Source organism: Hemitrygon akajei, chromosome 19, assembly GCF_048418815.1.
Source record: "Hemitrygon akajei chromosome 19, sHemAka1.3, whole genome shotgun sequence".
NCBI classification, from domain to species: Eukaryota; Metazoa; Chordata; class Chondrichthyes; order Myliobatiformes; family Dasyatidae; genus Hemitrygon; species Hemitrygon akajei.
The window spans coordinates 68,503,390-68,520,705 of NC_133142.1; the positions used below are offsets into that span (position 1 = coordinate 68,503,390).

At 38.2% G+C, this 17,316-nt stretch overlaps 1 protein-coding gene across 5 annotated transcripts in view; it reads right to left on the reverse strand.

The window, feature by feature from the left end:
- Window positions 1-494: 494 nt before the first annotated feature.
- The window catches only part of LOC140742031 (inter-alpha-trypsin inhibitor heavy chain H3-like), a 148,168-nt gene continuing 131,346 nt past the window's right edge, over window positions 495-17,316 (reverse strand). For 4 of the 5 annotated variants that reach the window (XM_073072726.1, XM_073072724.1, XM_073072725.1 and 1 more), the window contains 5 exons: window positions 17,013-17,126; window positions 13,055-13,256; window positions 8,473-8,645; window positions 7,109-7,220; window positions 495-3,136 (listed from right to left, as the gene is read on the reverse strand). In XM_073072726.1, the coding sequence (XP_072928827.1) occupies window positions 2,977-3,136; window positions 7,109-7,220; window positions 8,473-8,645; window positions 13,055-13,256; window positions 17,013-17,126 (761 nt within the window). In that variant the 3' untranslated portion in view covers window positions 495-2,976. Of the gene's footprint in view, window positions 3,137-7,108; window positions 7,221-8,472; window positions 8,646-11,374; window positions 11,492-13,054; window positions 13,257-17,012; window positions 17,127-17,316 lie in introns of those variants that run through there. The other variant, XM_073072727.1, reaches the window with a different exon arrangement.

Below are 17,316 nucleotides of genomic sequence, written 5' to 3' on the forward strand. Positions count from 1 at the left end.
TAAAGAGCCATATCATAGATATTCTACAAGTTCCTTTCCTTGGGATCCAGCACCAGCCTCAGGCTCTGATTATATACACCTCATAATTTTATTTATACATTCCCATCAGGAATCTGAAGGGAGAGATTCCAGTTAAAGTTCTTAGGAGTTAAAGAACAGATCCCAGCAGTGGAGTGATTAATTATGACAATTTTTAGAGAAAGCCAAAATTAGAAGAATACAAACATCACAGAAAATTATCAGTCTGGAAGAGGTTTCTGAGGTAGTGAAATATGCGATGTAGGGAAGGTAGAAATAATGAAGTCAAAACAGCAAATGATACATCAGTCCATTAAAGCAAGCATCAACTCATGCTAAAGAAAACAAAACTAAATCCAACGTACAGATTAAAATTTGCCCAGACAAGAATGTATTTGACACAGGAAAAGTCTACACATTTTAAAATCTGAAACCGGGGGAAAATAATAAAAAATAACTGAAATCTTGAACTGAAATGAATTTGAAATAAAATTTATTTTATATACATAAAATGCATATTAATACATAATATCTGGAATATATTTCAAGTAATTGTACTATTTATTTAAAATGTTTATAGTAATTCATTAGCATAATCAAGTTGCATATCTTGTTTAGGCTATATTAAGAGTAAATGCAGAGAAATCTGGATAGAAATCTGCAGAGCTATCTATCTCTAGAGCTTCAGAAGATGAGTGGGATTAATGAATAATTCTCAGTGTTTACTGAAAAGAAAATCAGAGTTTCTCGAGAGATTAGGGAAAAAAGTGAGATGTTTTGGAGGATATTCATATTACCAATGAAGAGGTATTTAGTAAATTAAGGTGGATGAATCTCCAGGACCTGACAGAGCACATCTACAACCAGGTGAGAGGCAAGAGAGGAAATTGTAGAGGCTGTTGCAGAAATATTTGTTTTACTATTAGCTAGTTGTGAAGTTCCCAGATACAGGAAAGTGGCTAATATTATTTTATTGTCTGAAAAGGTTAACAAGGGCAAGCTAGGGAACTACAAGCTGGTCAGCTTGTACTGGGAAGTTACTGGAAGGAATTCTGAAGGACAGGGTCTACCAGCATTTGGTTAGACAGAGTACGATTAGGAACAATTGTTACGGCTCTCTGCATGGAAAATCATGCTTGAAGAGCTTTTTAGGGTTTTTTGAAGAAGTAGCAAAATGGTAGATAAGGGTGGGGCAGTGATGTTGTCTATTTTGACCTTCAACAACATTCCATGTGGTAGGCTGGTTTGGAAGATTGGGTGCTGTGGCATCCAGAGAGAGCTAAATAGGTGGATTTAAAATTGACTCAGAGGTGGGGAGTAGAGGGTGGTAGCTGAAGGCTGTTTCTTGGAAAAGAAGCCAGTGACCAGTGGTGTGCCACAGGGAGTAGTTTTGGAACTCTGTGGCACATTACTACTCCACCACTTGTTACACTGTACGTTATTTATATAAATGATCTGGTTGTGAATGGAAAGGGTTTTGCAGTAGATGACATGAAATTAAGAGATGTTATTGATAGTTAAGAAATTTATAATCGAATAAGGGGGTCTTAGGGAAGTCAAGGAGTGGCAAATAGATTTCAATATAGATGTAATGAATTTTGGAAAGTCAAACCAGCATAGGACTTGTACTATGAATGGTTGGGCACTAGGTAGTGTAATAAAACATTGGGACTTGGGGCTAAAAGTGCATAGTTCATTGAAAGCAGCATCACAGGTAGACAGGGTGGTGAAAAGTGTATTTAGTATCAGTCAGGGATGTTATGTTGCAGTTGAATAAATCACTGATGTGGACACAGTTGGAGTACTGTTTATAGTTTTGGTTACACTGTTATAGGAAAGGTGTGGTTAAACTGGAAAGCTTGCAGAGGATGTTGTCCTGCTTGAGGGTCTGAGTTATAGGTAGTGGTTGGCCAACCTAGGTCTTTATTCCATGGAACATAGGAGAGTGAGTGGTAATCTTATGGAAATGTTAAAAAGTATGAGAGGCATAAATAATCTTAATGGTAACGGTCCTTTACCCCGGTAGGGAAATCCAAAACTAGAGGGCATACATAGATTTATGGTGAGAGATGAAAGGTTTTAAAAGGAAATGAAGGGAAACCTTTTCACACAGAGAGTGATGAGTACATGCAATGAGTGGTCAAAGGAAGTGCTTGAAGGTACAAAGTAACCATTTAAAAAGCACTTGTTTCAGTGGGGTGCTGCTCTGAGGTTTATGGGGTGTGTACAGGAAATTGGGCATGGTAGTCAGCATGGTCTTGTTGGACTGAATAGGCTGTATCTGCGCTGTAAAGTTCTATGACTCTAAAAATAGCTAAATCAAGCACTTTATTCAGTTTGCAATAGAGGACCATAGTTGAACACTAAAAAAGCATCATCAATTAAGTTCAATCAATGATCATAAATGTTATTGGGTCTATCTTCTGTTGGTACATTTCAAGCCAACTCTTTTAGACACTTCATCTTGACAAATTTAGATTCATGTTACATCAACAGTCAATATAATTTCTCCCTTGAGACAGTTCTTTCTTCATGTCGATGTACAGCACATGATCTAATCTGGACCACTTTGCCCCACAGTTGTTATCGACACTGGAACTCTACTTTCTGGCATCTCACTAGATTAAAGTCATTCTGACATTCTTCATGAAGCCAGGAAACTTGTCAGAATTTGTCTTTCCTTAGCTGGTCCTGGAACATAACCTATAATACTTCTGGTATTATTACTGGAAGGTACTGTTGCTTCTGTAGATGATACTGACACCAGAATTATTTGTTTTTGTTCACTGAATTAACTTTGGTGCTCACTTTTATTCTTTGCACAATGTAAATCTGATTTAGGAAAAAAATTTCTTTTGGTAATAACATACTAATAAATTTTTAATCTCTATGTACTATACATAGAAAATAATTAAACATTAAAGTCATTGCAACAGATATTGAAGGAATTGATTTTCATCATTTGGTCTTAGGTAATGGATATAGCGGTTCAAATAATGAAGAGACAATGTAGTCATCAGGAGTTCCATCAATAAATCTTTTCCCATTGTCATGAACAAACCAGCATGAAATATTGTTACCACGTCTTGCATCAAATCTGTAATCCTTCTGGTACCCCCTAAAAATAAAATTCATTGACAAATGTGCATTATAACAGGAACATAAGAACATAAGAAATAGGAGCAGGAGTAGGCCATCCGGTCCATTGATCCTGCCCCGCCATTCAATAAGATCATGGCTGATCTGTCCGTAAACTCAGCTCCATCCACCTGCCTTTTACCCATAACCCTTAACTCCTTTACTATGTAAAAACCTATCTAACTGTTCCTTAAATACATTCAGTGAGGAAGCCTCGACTGCTTCCCTGGGCAGAGAATTCCACAGATTCACCAGTCTCTAGGAAAAACAGTTTCTCCTCATCTCCATCCTAAATCTTCTCTCCTGAATCTTGAGGCAATGTCTCCTAGTTCTAGTCTCACCTACCAATGGAAACAACTTTCCTACTTCTATCTTATCTATCCCTTTCAAAATTTTGTATATTTCTAAAAGATCCCCTCTCATTCTTCTGAACACCAGACAGTATAGTCCAAGCAACTCAATCTCTCCTCATAGGTTAACCCCTTCATCCCTGGAATCAACCTGGTGAACCTCCACTGTACTGCCTCCAAATCCAGTATATCCTTCCTCAAGTATGGAGACCAGAACAGCACACAGTACTCCAGGTGTGACCTCACCAGTATCCTGTATAGTTGCAGAATGACCTCCCTGCTCTTGAATTCAATCCCTCTAGCAATGAAGGCCAACATTCCGTTTGCCTTCTTAATAACCTGTTGTACCTGCAAGCCAACTTTTTGCAATTCATGAACAAGTCCCTCTGCACAACAGCATGCTGCAATCTTTCACAATTTAAATAATAATCTGCTCTTCTATTATTCCTTCCAAAGTGGATGATCTCACATTTACCAACATTGTATTCCATCTGCCAGACCTTGGCCCACTCACTTAACCTATCTATATCCCTCTGCAGACTCTCCACATCCTCTGTAGGAAGTCTCTACAACATGAAGAGATTTGAGATGCAGTCAATAGTTTGTTCTCCAAGCAGAAAGCATGACACTCAGTATTAACTTTAGCAAGCATGTTAATAACTCGTATTGTATAGTCTATCCAGATTTGTTGAGCTTCAGAGATGTCAGTTCTTTGATGCATTGCCTGAGCTGGTATGTTGACCTATCACAACAGGAACCAATACATCTGTACAGATGTCTTGCAAGCTAGTAGTTGATTTCAGAACAAATTATTTTTATAAACCCATGGATTAAGTCATATGGCTCCTCAAGCCTTCTCTGCCTTTCAATAAAATTATGACTGATTGTCTCTCAATTAAACACTCCTGACATTTCACCTTGTTTACCAGCTTTCTGCCTTAAAAATTAAAATACTTGGAGATTGCATATCCAACTGAGAGAAAAAAATCTTAAGTAACTCTTAAGCCTTACTTTCAAATAGTGACCCTGCTTCTATACTCTTCTGCAAGAGGAAATATCTTCTCCACATCCACCTTATCAAGAATCCTTGGGATATTAAACCTTTCTCCTCTCGCTCTTCGAAACCCCAACAGGTATAAGCATAGCCTATCCAGCTTTCTTCCACTAATTTCTGCAGATACTGAAACATCAGCAATACCTTTCCTCCTACAGATGCTGTTTGACCTGCTGATGCTTATATGAGAATGCTGTTCTTGGACTACAGTTCAGCATTCAACACCATAATTCCCTCCAGGCTCAACAAGAAGCTCAGAGACTTTGGCCATCACCCTGCCTTGTGCAGCTGGATCCTGTACTTCCTGTCAAATCACCAACAGGTGGTAAGAGTGGGCTCCCTCACCTATGCCCCTCTGACCCTCAACACAGGTGCCCCTCAGGGCTGTGTCCTAAGCCCCTCCTTTACTCCCTGTATACCCATGACTGTGTCGCCACCCACAGTTCCAATCTGCTAATTAAATTTACTGATGATACTCCATGAATTTTTCTAATCTCAAATAATAACGAGGTATTCTACAGAGAAGAAGTCATCACCCTGACACAGTGGTGTCAAGAAACAACCTCTCCCTCAATGTCGCAAAAACAAAGGAGCTGGTTGTAGACTACAGGAGGAATTGAGACAGGCTAACCCCTATTGACATCAGTGGATCTGGGGTTGAGAAGGTAAACTGGTTTAAGTTCCTCGGCATACACATTACTGAGGATCTCACGTGGTCTGTACATATCAGCTATGTGTTGAAAAAAGCACAATAGCGCCTCTTTCATCTCGGACAGTTGAAGAGGTTGGTATGGGCCCCCAAATCCTAAGAAGTTTTTATAGGGACACAATTGCGAGCATCCTGACTGGCTGCCTCACTGCCTGGTATGAGAACTGTATTTCCCTCAATCACAGGACTCTGCAGAGAGTGGTGCGGACAGCCCAGTGCACCTGTAGAACTTCCCATTATTCAGGACATTTACAAAGACAGGTGTGTAAAAAGGGCCTGAGGGATCATTGGGGACAGAGTCACCCCAACCACAATCCGTTCTAGCTGCTACCATCCGGGAAACAGTACAGCAGCATAAAAGCTTCGGGTCAGCTTCTTCCGCCAGGCCATCAGAGTGCTTAATTCATGCTGATACAATTGTATTTCTATGTTATATTGACTATCCTGTTATATATGCTATTTATTACAAATTACTATAAATTACACATTGCATATTTAGACGGAGATGTAACGTAAAGATTTTTACTGCTCATATATATAAAGGATATATATAAGTAATAAAGTCAATTCAATTCAATTCAATTCAATTTTCCAGTAGATTGTTGTTAATCTAATAAACTTTCTTTGAACTTTTGTTAACATATTTACATCCTTTCTTAATAAAGAAACCAAAATTGTACACAAAACCCAGGTGTGATCTTACCAATACCCAATATAACTAAAGGACAACTTCCACTTTTGTATTAAATCCCCTCAGTAATATGGTTTATGTGGATATGCATTATTAAGTATTTGAGCCCAAACTGGGTCTTGATCTGTACTCAGTATGGCAATATCCACAGCAGGGCTGGCTGCCTGTGACTAGATATTAAAATATTAGACCATAAGACATAGGAGCAAAATTAGGCCATTTGGCCCATTGAATTTGTTCTGCTATTCTATCATTGCCGTTTTATTATCCTTCTCAACCCCATTTTCTGCTTTCACCCATAACCTTTGACACCATTCAACAACACCATTTTCTGCTTTCACCCCATAACCTTTGACACCATTCAACAACACCATCTCCTGCTTTCACCCCATAACCTTGGACACTATTCGACAACACACTTCATAATTTCAGACTAAATGCTGCCAAAACTGTTTTTGGCATTTTGTTTTTATTTTAGACTTTCAGCAACTGTAACTATTTATTTATCAATTCATATTGTTCTTGTCTTTTAGAAAGTTTTCTGATGATGCAAGTTTTATCCCTCCAACCTATCATCTTTGTTTTACATAACAACTTTTTATATGGGAATTCATCATAAGCTTTTTGAAAAACTAGATGTACTGCAGCAAATCATTTCTCCTTAACCACCCTGCTAGATCTATACTCAGAAAATTAATTTTCTGACGTGACGTTCCTTTCATAAAAGCATTTCTGAATTATTATTCTTTAAACACTTTTTTCCTTTATCACTAATGATGGATACCAGCATTTTTCGTACTGTAGCTCTTCCTGTGTCTGCATTTTTAGCAAATTTTTTACCTTCATAATATCCTTTGACTATATTTGTATTTCAAATTCCACATGTGTTTACATCATGATGCACCTAAAAACTCATGCTGGAAGGTTACAATGGCACTCATTCATATACTCCCCATGTAGTGAACTTTTCATTCAAATCAGTTTCTGTACCCCATTCAACAACTTCTCAAATTACCAAAGTGCATATATTGTTAATTAGGGAATGCCAATTTTTTTAAAAAAATAATAATTACACCTATACATCCAATAATCATATTATTAGTTATTAAAAATATAAATAAAAGTTTACACTATCTTGGATGTAATACCTTGTGACTCTGAGTTTGTGACCCTTTACAATCATTGTTGCATCAGATTTGCCTTGTTCTAAGCCAGGGCGAATATCATTGATCTCAGCATTCATGTCATGGTAAAATTGTCCTGTATTAAAATAAAAGGTAAATTCATTTGATTGAAAAGTCAAGAATGCAGTATAAAGTACTAAGTGTAGGATTTCTACAGGAATAATGAAGAGATAATTATTCAGGAACAAGAAAGACCCAGATCTTATGTGAGCTCTCTTACAAACTTGAGTCCACAGAGATCATGTGCAGATCTCCCTGAAAATACTGTGACCTTCAGCAGTGAGATCCTATGCTCCATCATGGTTTTCTGCTTTGAAAAATCCCTTGGTGTGAGAAATGGAAGGAGAGGGGTGTGTAGAGCAAGCCTTGCTCAGAAAGTTACTGAAACAAATGCTGACATGCCTGCTTAGACATCAAAAACCTATGAATAATTCCAAATGTTTCTGACATTAGAGACCAATCAAATCTGTGACAAATTTCTGAATTATTAAATACAAAACAATAATCTTCAAAAATGAAACATTTAAGTAGATCCAAACAATACAGTGAGTATTTTGTTCCTAGCACCTTAGTCACTCAAAGCTATTTCTCACCACAAAATGAATAAAGACCAGGCACAGGTTGTTTGATTAAAATCTCCAACTAGACGACTGCATCATTTCTGCATTTAATGCCAAAAATACTATCATATGGCCATGTGTGGGGTTTCCAAATTTGTACACACATGCACAGAAATACACACCAGTTGGTATTTACATGTGGGTAACACAGAATTGTTCATTTTCTTCCTGAAAATCTGAATCATTCATAATAAATCATCTGAATAGTTCATAATAGGTGGAAGCTATAGGATTCTTTAGCCAGTACTTTGTAATTAAACCAAGATTTTCACTTGTTTCCCATCGTATGCAGTGCTTTACCAGTGGCAGAGGTTTGGTAGCACTTTATTATAAAATTAATTTGGTAATTGGATGAAGTTTATTTTTGAATACAGTTTAGAATGGGGATTTTCCAACATAGTGACAGAGTTATTTATTTATTTAAGACCCAGGATTCAAGTATAAATATTTAGAGATCAAAAATAAATGTTTAGTTTTCTGACTGTCAAGTGATACTAACCAGCCACATGCACTAATTTCTCCGTCACTTTCAATGTTGTATAGAATTTTCTGATCTTTGGATGAACAACCTGCACAGTCATTGATAAATAAATCACCAATAAACATATCACTTTTGATTAAAAGTAGTTAGATCAACCCACAGTTGTCTAGCTGTTGTACAGTATTTAAATATGACTAGTTGGCTAATTTAGTGACAACTCCACGTACCAAGTAATCCATGGGTCATATTTGAGAGACTGTGGCTGCCAAGTGTATAAAGTTGCAGACTGTCTCTGTGCAGAGGAAGGTTTTTCCGGCCACGATGCAGTAAAATAACAAATGTTGCATTCTCTCCCATTGACAATATAAAATTTCTTTCTTTCACAACTGAGATTGAGAAGCTAGGAAATAAATTGAGAAATAATATCATGTAGTATTCAGATTGACATACTGAACGTTGACCATGAACAAGCTCTCAAGCCTGCCCAATTTAGCAATCAATTTTATAATTATCATTGTATACAGTAGTATATTAATAATGCAGTTAACAAGGCTCTACTTAATTAGCCTCTGGCAACTTAATTTTATAGGTCCTTGGTTCAAGATGGAATAATTAGGTACCATTCATACACTAGCCTCTCAATGCTTTGGCACAACACTAGCATCACTTTACCATGCTTCTCCTTGTCCCTCTAACCCTTTCTTGTATTTGGCTAAAGGGCTCTCTCCATCCAACCTCTTGAACACTAATTCACTTACTCTTTGTTTCACTCACTCTATGAAGCCTATCTTCCAATTTCCAGCTTAATAATAATAATAATAATAATAATAATAGTTTTTTGAAGAACAAGGTACTACTTAAGGTGAAGGTCAGAAAAAGACTGGAGAGTATAACTAACATCGTGTGCAGATATATGTGGAGAGTGGGAAGATGTTAAAGAAATCAAGCTAGAGAAAATGAAAACAGAAAAGATATCAACATTACTGTCTTCCCAATTTGGGAGAGATTGGGGTTCAGATTTTGTCAGGGGAACCTGAACCTTATCTAATGAGAGAAAAGGGATGTTATAGTAATTCATGAAAAAACATCAAAAAATGTGCTTTATTTCCTAATACGAAATTATTGAGTGTGACCTCTGCTGGTCTCTGTGCTGCAGAGAACAAGTTGCAGCTATGTAAGTAGAGACTGAACAACCATTAACCACAGCCATCACTTATCATACCCACACTGCAGCAGAATATGTGGAATCCGGATCAACATCTAGAGCCACTTAAGGACCCAATAACAGACAGTCCCCTAGGAGAACAGCACACTTGACTCAAATGATTACACTGCTACACTAAATGTATTTATCTTTGAGCAAAGTTCACAAAATCTTACCAGTCTTCAATAATAAAATATGCATCAATGTGAGTCACTCTTGCCTGTGGGAAGCACAAGGGAGAAGTCTTTCTGTCTGTATTAACATCTTTTAGAGTATCATGATGTGAGTCAGTCATGGTTCTCCTGATACAATCTGATGTTTCAATTGGTTATAAGGCAACAACTATTTCAAAAGATGATTATGATATAATCAGTATACTAACTGCTACATAAAGACAATACGTTGAGTTTCCAGTTTGAAACTAGAGTCTTTTGGGATTGCTTTTATGGAAGGGGATGGTTAACTTTATAGTTTTATGTAATTTTGATTTCATTTAAAATGGTGAATACAGGCTACTTGCCTGGAGGTGTGATGGTTGTTTTTAACCGAGTGGTTTGAATGAGGAATAGGGTTGTGTATTCTACACTATCTACCAGCCAGAGCTTGGAAGGGACAATTGAAATTTCTGCATTAAGTCTTTTGGCCCAATGGTAGCTGTAAATTCCAATTCAGTGTTTACATGATTACAAACAAGGGAATTCCAACATGTTCTTTTAGTTTTCTTCCTGAGTGCACTGCTACTGGAATATGAAATTATGGGAGTTAGAATTTGAGAAGGAAAACTGTTCCAAACACTCTTTCATTGCAAATCATTTTGGGCTTGTATTCTTTAATACAACATGGATAAAGACCCCTTGGCCCAACAAGTCCATGCTGACCATGGATCCCACCCAACTACTCACAATTTTCTATTTTTGGTCCATATTCCTTTAAGCCCCACCCTCCATGTATCTATCCAAATACTCATTAAATGGTAATATTATACCTATCTCAAACACTTCCTTTGACAGCTCATTCCATATACTTACCACACTCTGCATGAAAAAGTTACCTCTCAGGTCTCTTTTAACTCTCACCTCTGATCTAAATCAATGCCACCTAGTTTTGGAGTCCCCTATCTTGTAAAATGGCCTGGTACCATCCATCTTATCAATACATCTCATAATTTTGGACATTTCTACATGGTTACCCCTTATTCTATATTCCTGGCCACCCTCTACCTTTAACTTAGGCCCTCTAATGCTGGCAATATGTCATTTCTACACTCTTTCCAGTTTAACCTCATTTTTCCTATAAAAGTACAGAAAAACTGTACATAGTGCAGCTCACCACTGACTTATACATCTGCCACATAATGTCCAACTCCTATACTCAGTGCCCCGATGAAAGCTAGTGTGATAAATACCTTTTTCACCACCTTGTATACATCAAGCAAGTTGCCTCTCATCATCTTTCACTCCAAAGAGGAAAGCTCTATCTTGCTCAACCTATCTTCATAAAAAATACTCTCTAATCCAGTCAGCATGCTGGTAAATCTTCTCTGCACCCTATGTAAAGCTTCAACATCCTTCCTATAATGAGACGACTACAGCCAAACACAATATTCCAAGTGTGGTCTATCCATGGACTTACAGAGCTTCAATATTATCTTGCGGCTCTTGAAATCATCCTCTGACAAATCAGAATTAGGCTTAATATTACTAGCATATGTCATGAAATTTGTTTTAATGTGGCAACAGGACATTACAATGCATAATAATAAAAACTGTAAGTTATAGTAAGAAGTATATATAGTAAAAAAGTTAAAAGAAATAAATAGTGCATAAAGAGAAAAAAATAGTAAGATAGTGTTCATGGGTTCAATGTTCATTCACAAATCTGATGGCAGAAGCGGAAAAGCAATTCCTGAATGGTTGAGTGTGCACCTTCAGGCTGCTGTGCCTCCTCCTTAATGATAGCAATGAGAAGAGGGCATGTCCTGGGTGATGGGGGTCCTTAATGACAGATGCAGTCTTCCTCCGGCATCGCTGCTTGAAGATACCCTGAATGTAGAATGAAACTCTTAATCTTTTTAAAGTCATCGAAGGAGTCAATTGATCCTGACCTCCGAAACCAAACATATGCTTCCTTTTTTGCCTTGACCAGAGTCTCAATAAATCTCCTCAGCCAAGGTTCCCTCAATTTACCAGGATTACCTACATTGCCATTTACATTCTCATGGCAGGCCGTCATTCCCTACTTCCTTGGATGGAATTGCATGTTTCTACTCTCTCTTTTTATCATCCCCAGGAGAGCTGTAAGTTGAATTCTGTTTCACTGTTCCGGTTGCAAATTTCTGTTTTACTCTGTTTACCCTGTATGATGTTTGTAAGCTATATTATCCCATCTCTCATTTTCTATGTCACCAATATCTAGTCCTTCCAGTTTGATTATTCTTTGAAAGTTATATCAAAATTTAAATCAGGCACTTTGTATTGTCTAGTTGCTATTCAAATTCCAATTTGTCTTACTATTAGGCTCATTTAGATTTCTTATAAAAGATACTCCATAACTATAGTACTTTAAAGTAACAAAATGAGCCTAAAAATGAGGCCATCCCCAGGTTATCATCAGAAGGCACCCCCATAAATGAACTAGCTCCCATAATATTATCAAATTCAGAAGTCTGACATATGTTTATATGTCCATTCCTTTAACAGCAGAACTAGCTCCCTCTCTCCCCCCTCTTTTAGTAATTATTCTTTCTTCACAATCTTTAACACATTTGATACCATTCATTACAATACTGAGGAGGTTTAGTTACCACATCTGATGATTTTTGTGTATTTTCTGACTTATGGACAAAAATTGACTTACAAAGGTTTGTATAACAGAATCTGTTCATTATCCAGGAATGACCTGCTTTTCCATGAGATGTACCAGGTACAGTTCAAAGCTCATGAGCTAGACTTGGCAAGATCTTGAACCATGCATGGCTCAGTGTGAAGTAGTGGGCAGACCAATAGATGTTGTAGAGCCTGCTTCGCTACAGTTCCAGGCTTCAGGGATTTAACATGTTGCCTCTGGAATAACCACTTGGATCCGAAGTGGTTTAGATAAGATATGATAAGGCATTATCAAAACAGTTATCTTACAAATTGTCCTGAGGCTTTATTTTAATTAATTTCAGATCAGTTGTTTCATTGTTGTGGATGCCCACTTATATTTGTTAGAGTACATATGCAGTTGTTCTACTATGAATGCTTGTATTAATTTCTTAGTTCTTATTGTAATTTTGTGTTGGATTTTCTTTCTACATGTTTGTAATAAAATGATTCAAATATTATAAAGATAAAACCAAAATCAGTATCTATGAAAGGAACTAGTTTTACAGACTGAGTTTAATTTGTAAATTAAAATTTACCAAGGTTACTGAAGGGTCTCAGTTGGCAGTTTATTCATTTCCATAAATGCTGCTTGACCAGCTGAGTTCCTCCAGCATTTTGTGCTTGTTAGTTTGTAAAGCATTTTGTGAAAATACAATTAATCAGACTATAGCTATTTTTATGCTTGTGCAGCCATTAATTGTTTCTTGAAATTCAGGTGAAATATTGTTTAAAACTCACCTCTGTATTGTTAAAGATGCTGTTGTCGACCATGGGAAAATTATTTTGTCTTCTCCACGTAAGACTGTAATCTCTTGAGTTGATGCTTCAACTTTTAGATTTGTCTTGATGTTCATTAGTCCAAACTTTCCAAAATATGTGTTCATTTTCTTATTCTTTTCTATTGTCATTTCTTCTGTCATCTGGCCGTTTACCATGATCCCTCCATGTAAAATTAAGAACACATTAATTACTATCTTTTGGTTGTTTCAATGACAGCTTACCTCCTTCCCTGTCCCTTTTCAAACATTTTTTAAAATCCTGGAGAATCCAGCAGCTATTCCTGTCCTTGTGACAATCAAGTCAATTTAATGGGCACAGTTCTATATACGCTCTAAGTTCAAAGTTCAAAGTAAATTCATTATCAAAGTACATATACAACCCTGAGATTCATTTTCTTGTGGGCATACTCAATAAATCTATACTAGCATAATAATCATAAGCCAACAAACTGTGCAAATACAAAAAGAAAGAAATAATAATAAAAAATAAATAAGAAATAAAATCAAAATCATGAGATAAAGAGTTCCTAACAGTGAGTCCATAGGCTGTGGGAATATTTCAATTATGGGACAAGTGAAGTTGAGTGAAGTTATTCCCTTTGGTTCAAGAGCCTGATGGTTGAGGGGTAGTAACTGATCCTGAACCTGGTGATGTGAGTCCAGAGGGTCCTGTACCTTTATCCTGATGGTTGAGGGGTAGTAACTGATCCTGAACCTGGTGATATGAGTCCAGAGGGTTCTGTACCTTTATCCTGATGGTTGAGGGGTAGTAACTGATCCTGAACCTGGTGGTGTGAGTCCAGAGGATCCTGTACCTTTATCCTGATGTCAGCAGTGAGAAGAGAGCATCTCCTAGGTGGCGAGAGTCCCTGATGATGGATACTACTTTCCTGTGATAATGCTTCGTGTAGATGTACTCAATGGTGGAGAGAGCTTTACCCGTGATGGACTGGGCTGTGTCCACTACTTTCTGTAGGATTTTCCGTTCAAGACCATTGGTGTTTCCCTACCAGGCTGACAAGCAGACAGTCAGTGTACTCTTCACCACACTTCTATAGAAGTTCATCACCCTTGTTCGGGATACTACTTGCATTAAAATAGACACATTTCAACTCACCCAACTGAGTGCCTTTATGTTTCACTGCCTATCCTTCCTCACAGTCTCTCTACACATTGCATCAGCCATTACACCAGCTGCTCCATCCTTTCACCCATCACTCTGGTTTGCATTACTCTACCAACTAGTTTAAACCCTGCAGAAAACCTGGCCACAAGGATATTGGTTGCCCTTGAGTCCAGGTGTCATCCGCTTCTTTTGTGCAGGTTGTACCTTCCCCAGAAGAAGAGCCCAATGATTCACAAATCTGAAACCATGCCCTCTGCACCTGTTCTTTAGCCACATGTTCACCTGCCATATGACCCGATTCTTACCCTACTGGTGCATAGCACAAGCAGCAATCCAGAGATTATTACCCTTGAGGTGCTGTTTTTCAGCATCCTACCTAGCTCCCTATATTCTCTCTTCAGGACCTTCTTCCTTTTCCTATCTGTGTTGTTGGTCCCATGACTTTTGGCTGTTCACCATCCCCTTTAAGAATGCCGTGGAGCTGACCTGAGATGTCTCTGAACCTGGAACCTGAGAAGCAACGTGACATCTGGGAGTCTCTTTTGCATTCACAGGATCTGCTGTATTTCCCATAACTATTGAATCTCCTATTACCACCACTCTCCTCTTCTCCCCTTCCCTTCAGAGCCACAGAGCCAGACATAGTGCCAGAAATCTCGTCACAGCAGCACCACAGTAGTATCCAAGGTGGTATATGTGTTATTGAGGGGAATGTTTATAGGGGTACACTGCAACGTCTGCCTTTTCCTATTCCCTCCCCTGACAGTCACCTAGCTAGCTGCTTCCTGTAACTTAGGTATGACTGCCTCCCGATAGCTCCTATCTATGAACTGCTTATTCACTCAGGTAGGTCCTCCACCTCCAGCTCCATTTTCCTAACACACTCTGTAAAGAGCTACACCCAGGTGCACTTCTTGCATGTGTAGCAGTCAGGGAGTTTCCCAGATCTCGTACATCTTGCATGAGGAGCACACCACTTCACTGTGGGTCCATTTTCGATACTCTAGCTAGACATTAACAAAGAAAGAAATAGAAACTAAGTAACCTCACCCTAGCCTCCACCTTTTCTTGCCAGAGCCTCTTGAGCCAAAGACTCTGTTCCATACTCTAACTCTATGCCACTCAATGGCTGCGCTGCTAAAACCTCGCTTCTTTTTATTGGCCCTTGTCAAGTGCCTAATAACCCAAGTGGTCTCACGCTCTGCAGAAAGGCCCGGCAGGCCCGGATCACTTTTTAAATCTGGCGCTTACTCCAATCTGAAACCTGTTGCTGCCTTTTCCTGTTACTACCTTGAAGTAATGATGTAATGTATGGATGGATGGCATGCAAAACAATTTTTTTCTCTCTACCTTGATGCATTTGACAATAATACACCAATTTACTAACTTTCAGTTAGTCCTATTCCCCTTATTTCCCTGCAGTCTGCTCTCGTTCAACTGTGAAAAATCTGTTCCATATCTATTTGGTTTTAGTTCGATAGAGCACAGCTGATGGCTGAGGACTGAGCAGTGGATATTATATGCGTGGACTTTGGTAAAGCAAGGTCCCTTGTGGAAGGGTGCTGCAGAGGATTAAGGCACTTAATGAAGACTCGGTAGATTGGATTCAACATTGGCTTGGCCAAAGGAGACGGAGGGTGATGGGGGAGATGTTCTTTTCTGTCTGGAGACCTGTGACCAATGGTGCTACATAAGGATTCATGGTGGGTTCCTTTTGTTTGTGATATACATGACAGATTTGTGTGAAAATGTAGGTGGACTGATTAGTAAATCTGCAGATGATACAAAAATTGGTGGAGCCATGGAAAAGGATGAAGGTTGCCATAGGATTCAGCAGGTTATGGACCAATTGGAAATATGGGCAGAGAAATGCAGAGGTTAAATCTGGACAAGTGTGAGGTACTGCACTTTGGGAGGTCAAATGTAAGAGGAAAGTATTTAGTAAATGCCAGGAATGCAGAAGAACATACAGAAGAATCCTGGAGTGCAAGTCCATAATTTCTTGAAAGTGGCAAAACAAGTAGAAATGGTGGCAAAGAAAGCATACAAAATGCTTGTGTTCATCTTTCGGGGTGTTTGCTATAAAAGTTGGGAAGTCACATTGCAGCTGGTCTGGTCACATTTGAAGTTTTGGTGAGGGTGTGATAGGGTTTGACCAGGAGATGCCTCGATTAGGAAATATTAATCATAAGGAGAAGCTAGTCAGATTTGGGTTATTTTATCTGGAGCATCGGAGACTAAGGGGAATGGGGTGTGACCTGATAGAAGTATATAAAATGATGAGAGGTGCAGGTAGGGTTGATAGTCTGAGTCTTTTTCCTAGGGGGGAAGTATCAAATTCAGCAGGGATTAAAGGAGAAAAACTATTAAGTTACTTTAAGACAGTGAGTGGTTGGTGCTTGGAACATTTTGCCAAGGGATGTGGTGGAGGTAGGTGTGATAGTGATGTTTAGGAAGCATTTAGACAGATACATGAATAGGCAGGGGAGGGAGGATCATAGCCTTTGCAGACAGGTATACTGCTTAAACTGGCAACCTAGTCAGGACTGACATTGTGGGCCAGAAGAGCTGTTTCTATGTTTCACTGATGGTAGCTTTTGTTAACTTCCTTTTATTCCTTTTAATCCTCTCACACTTTTTTGTCAGATCTTTTCTCAGCCAGGGACGTGTTGTATAGCCATGGACATCCAGAAAGGTCAGCTTTAAGAGCACAAGTTGCATTTCTGAATGGTGACAAGCCAGAAACTACTTATCTTTCCTATTGACTATATAAGGTGTTACACAGGCCTACCTGTATATGGATCAGCGATCAGATTTAGGATAACACCTGGTTTCCCATCAATGTTGAAACAAACAGCATCTTTATGATTGTTGACTGTTGTGATGAATTGAAGCTCACTGTTAACTTAGAAAAAAATTGAAGTTTTAGAAGAGTAAAATCATGGCCATCTTTATAAAACAAGATTTGAGCCATTGACATGATAATTTCAAATTTTCCTAGAGATAAATTTCTTCCACTACTTTTGACGTTAAGGAGGACATTAAAGTCTAATAAGCAATTCTAGGAATCAAAACATTTAGAATAATTCTATCCT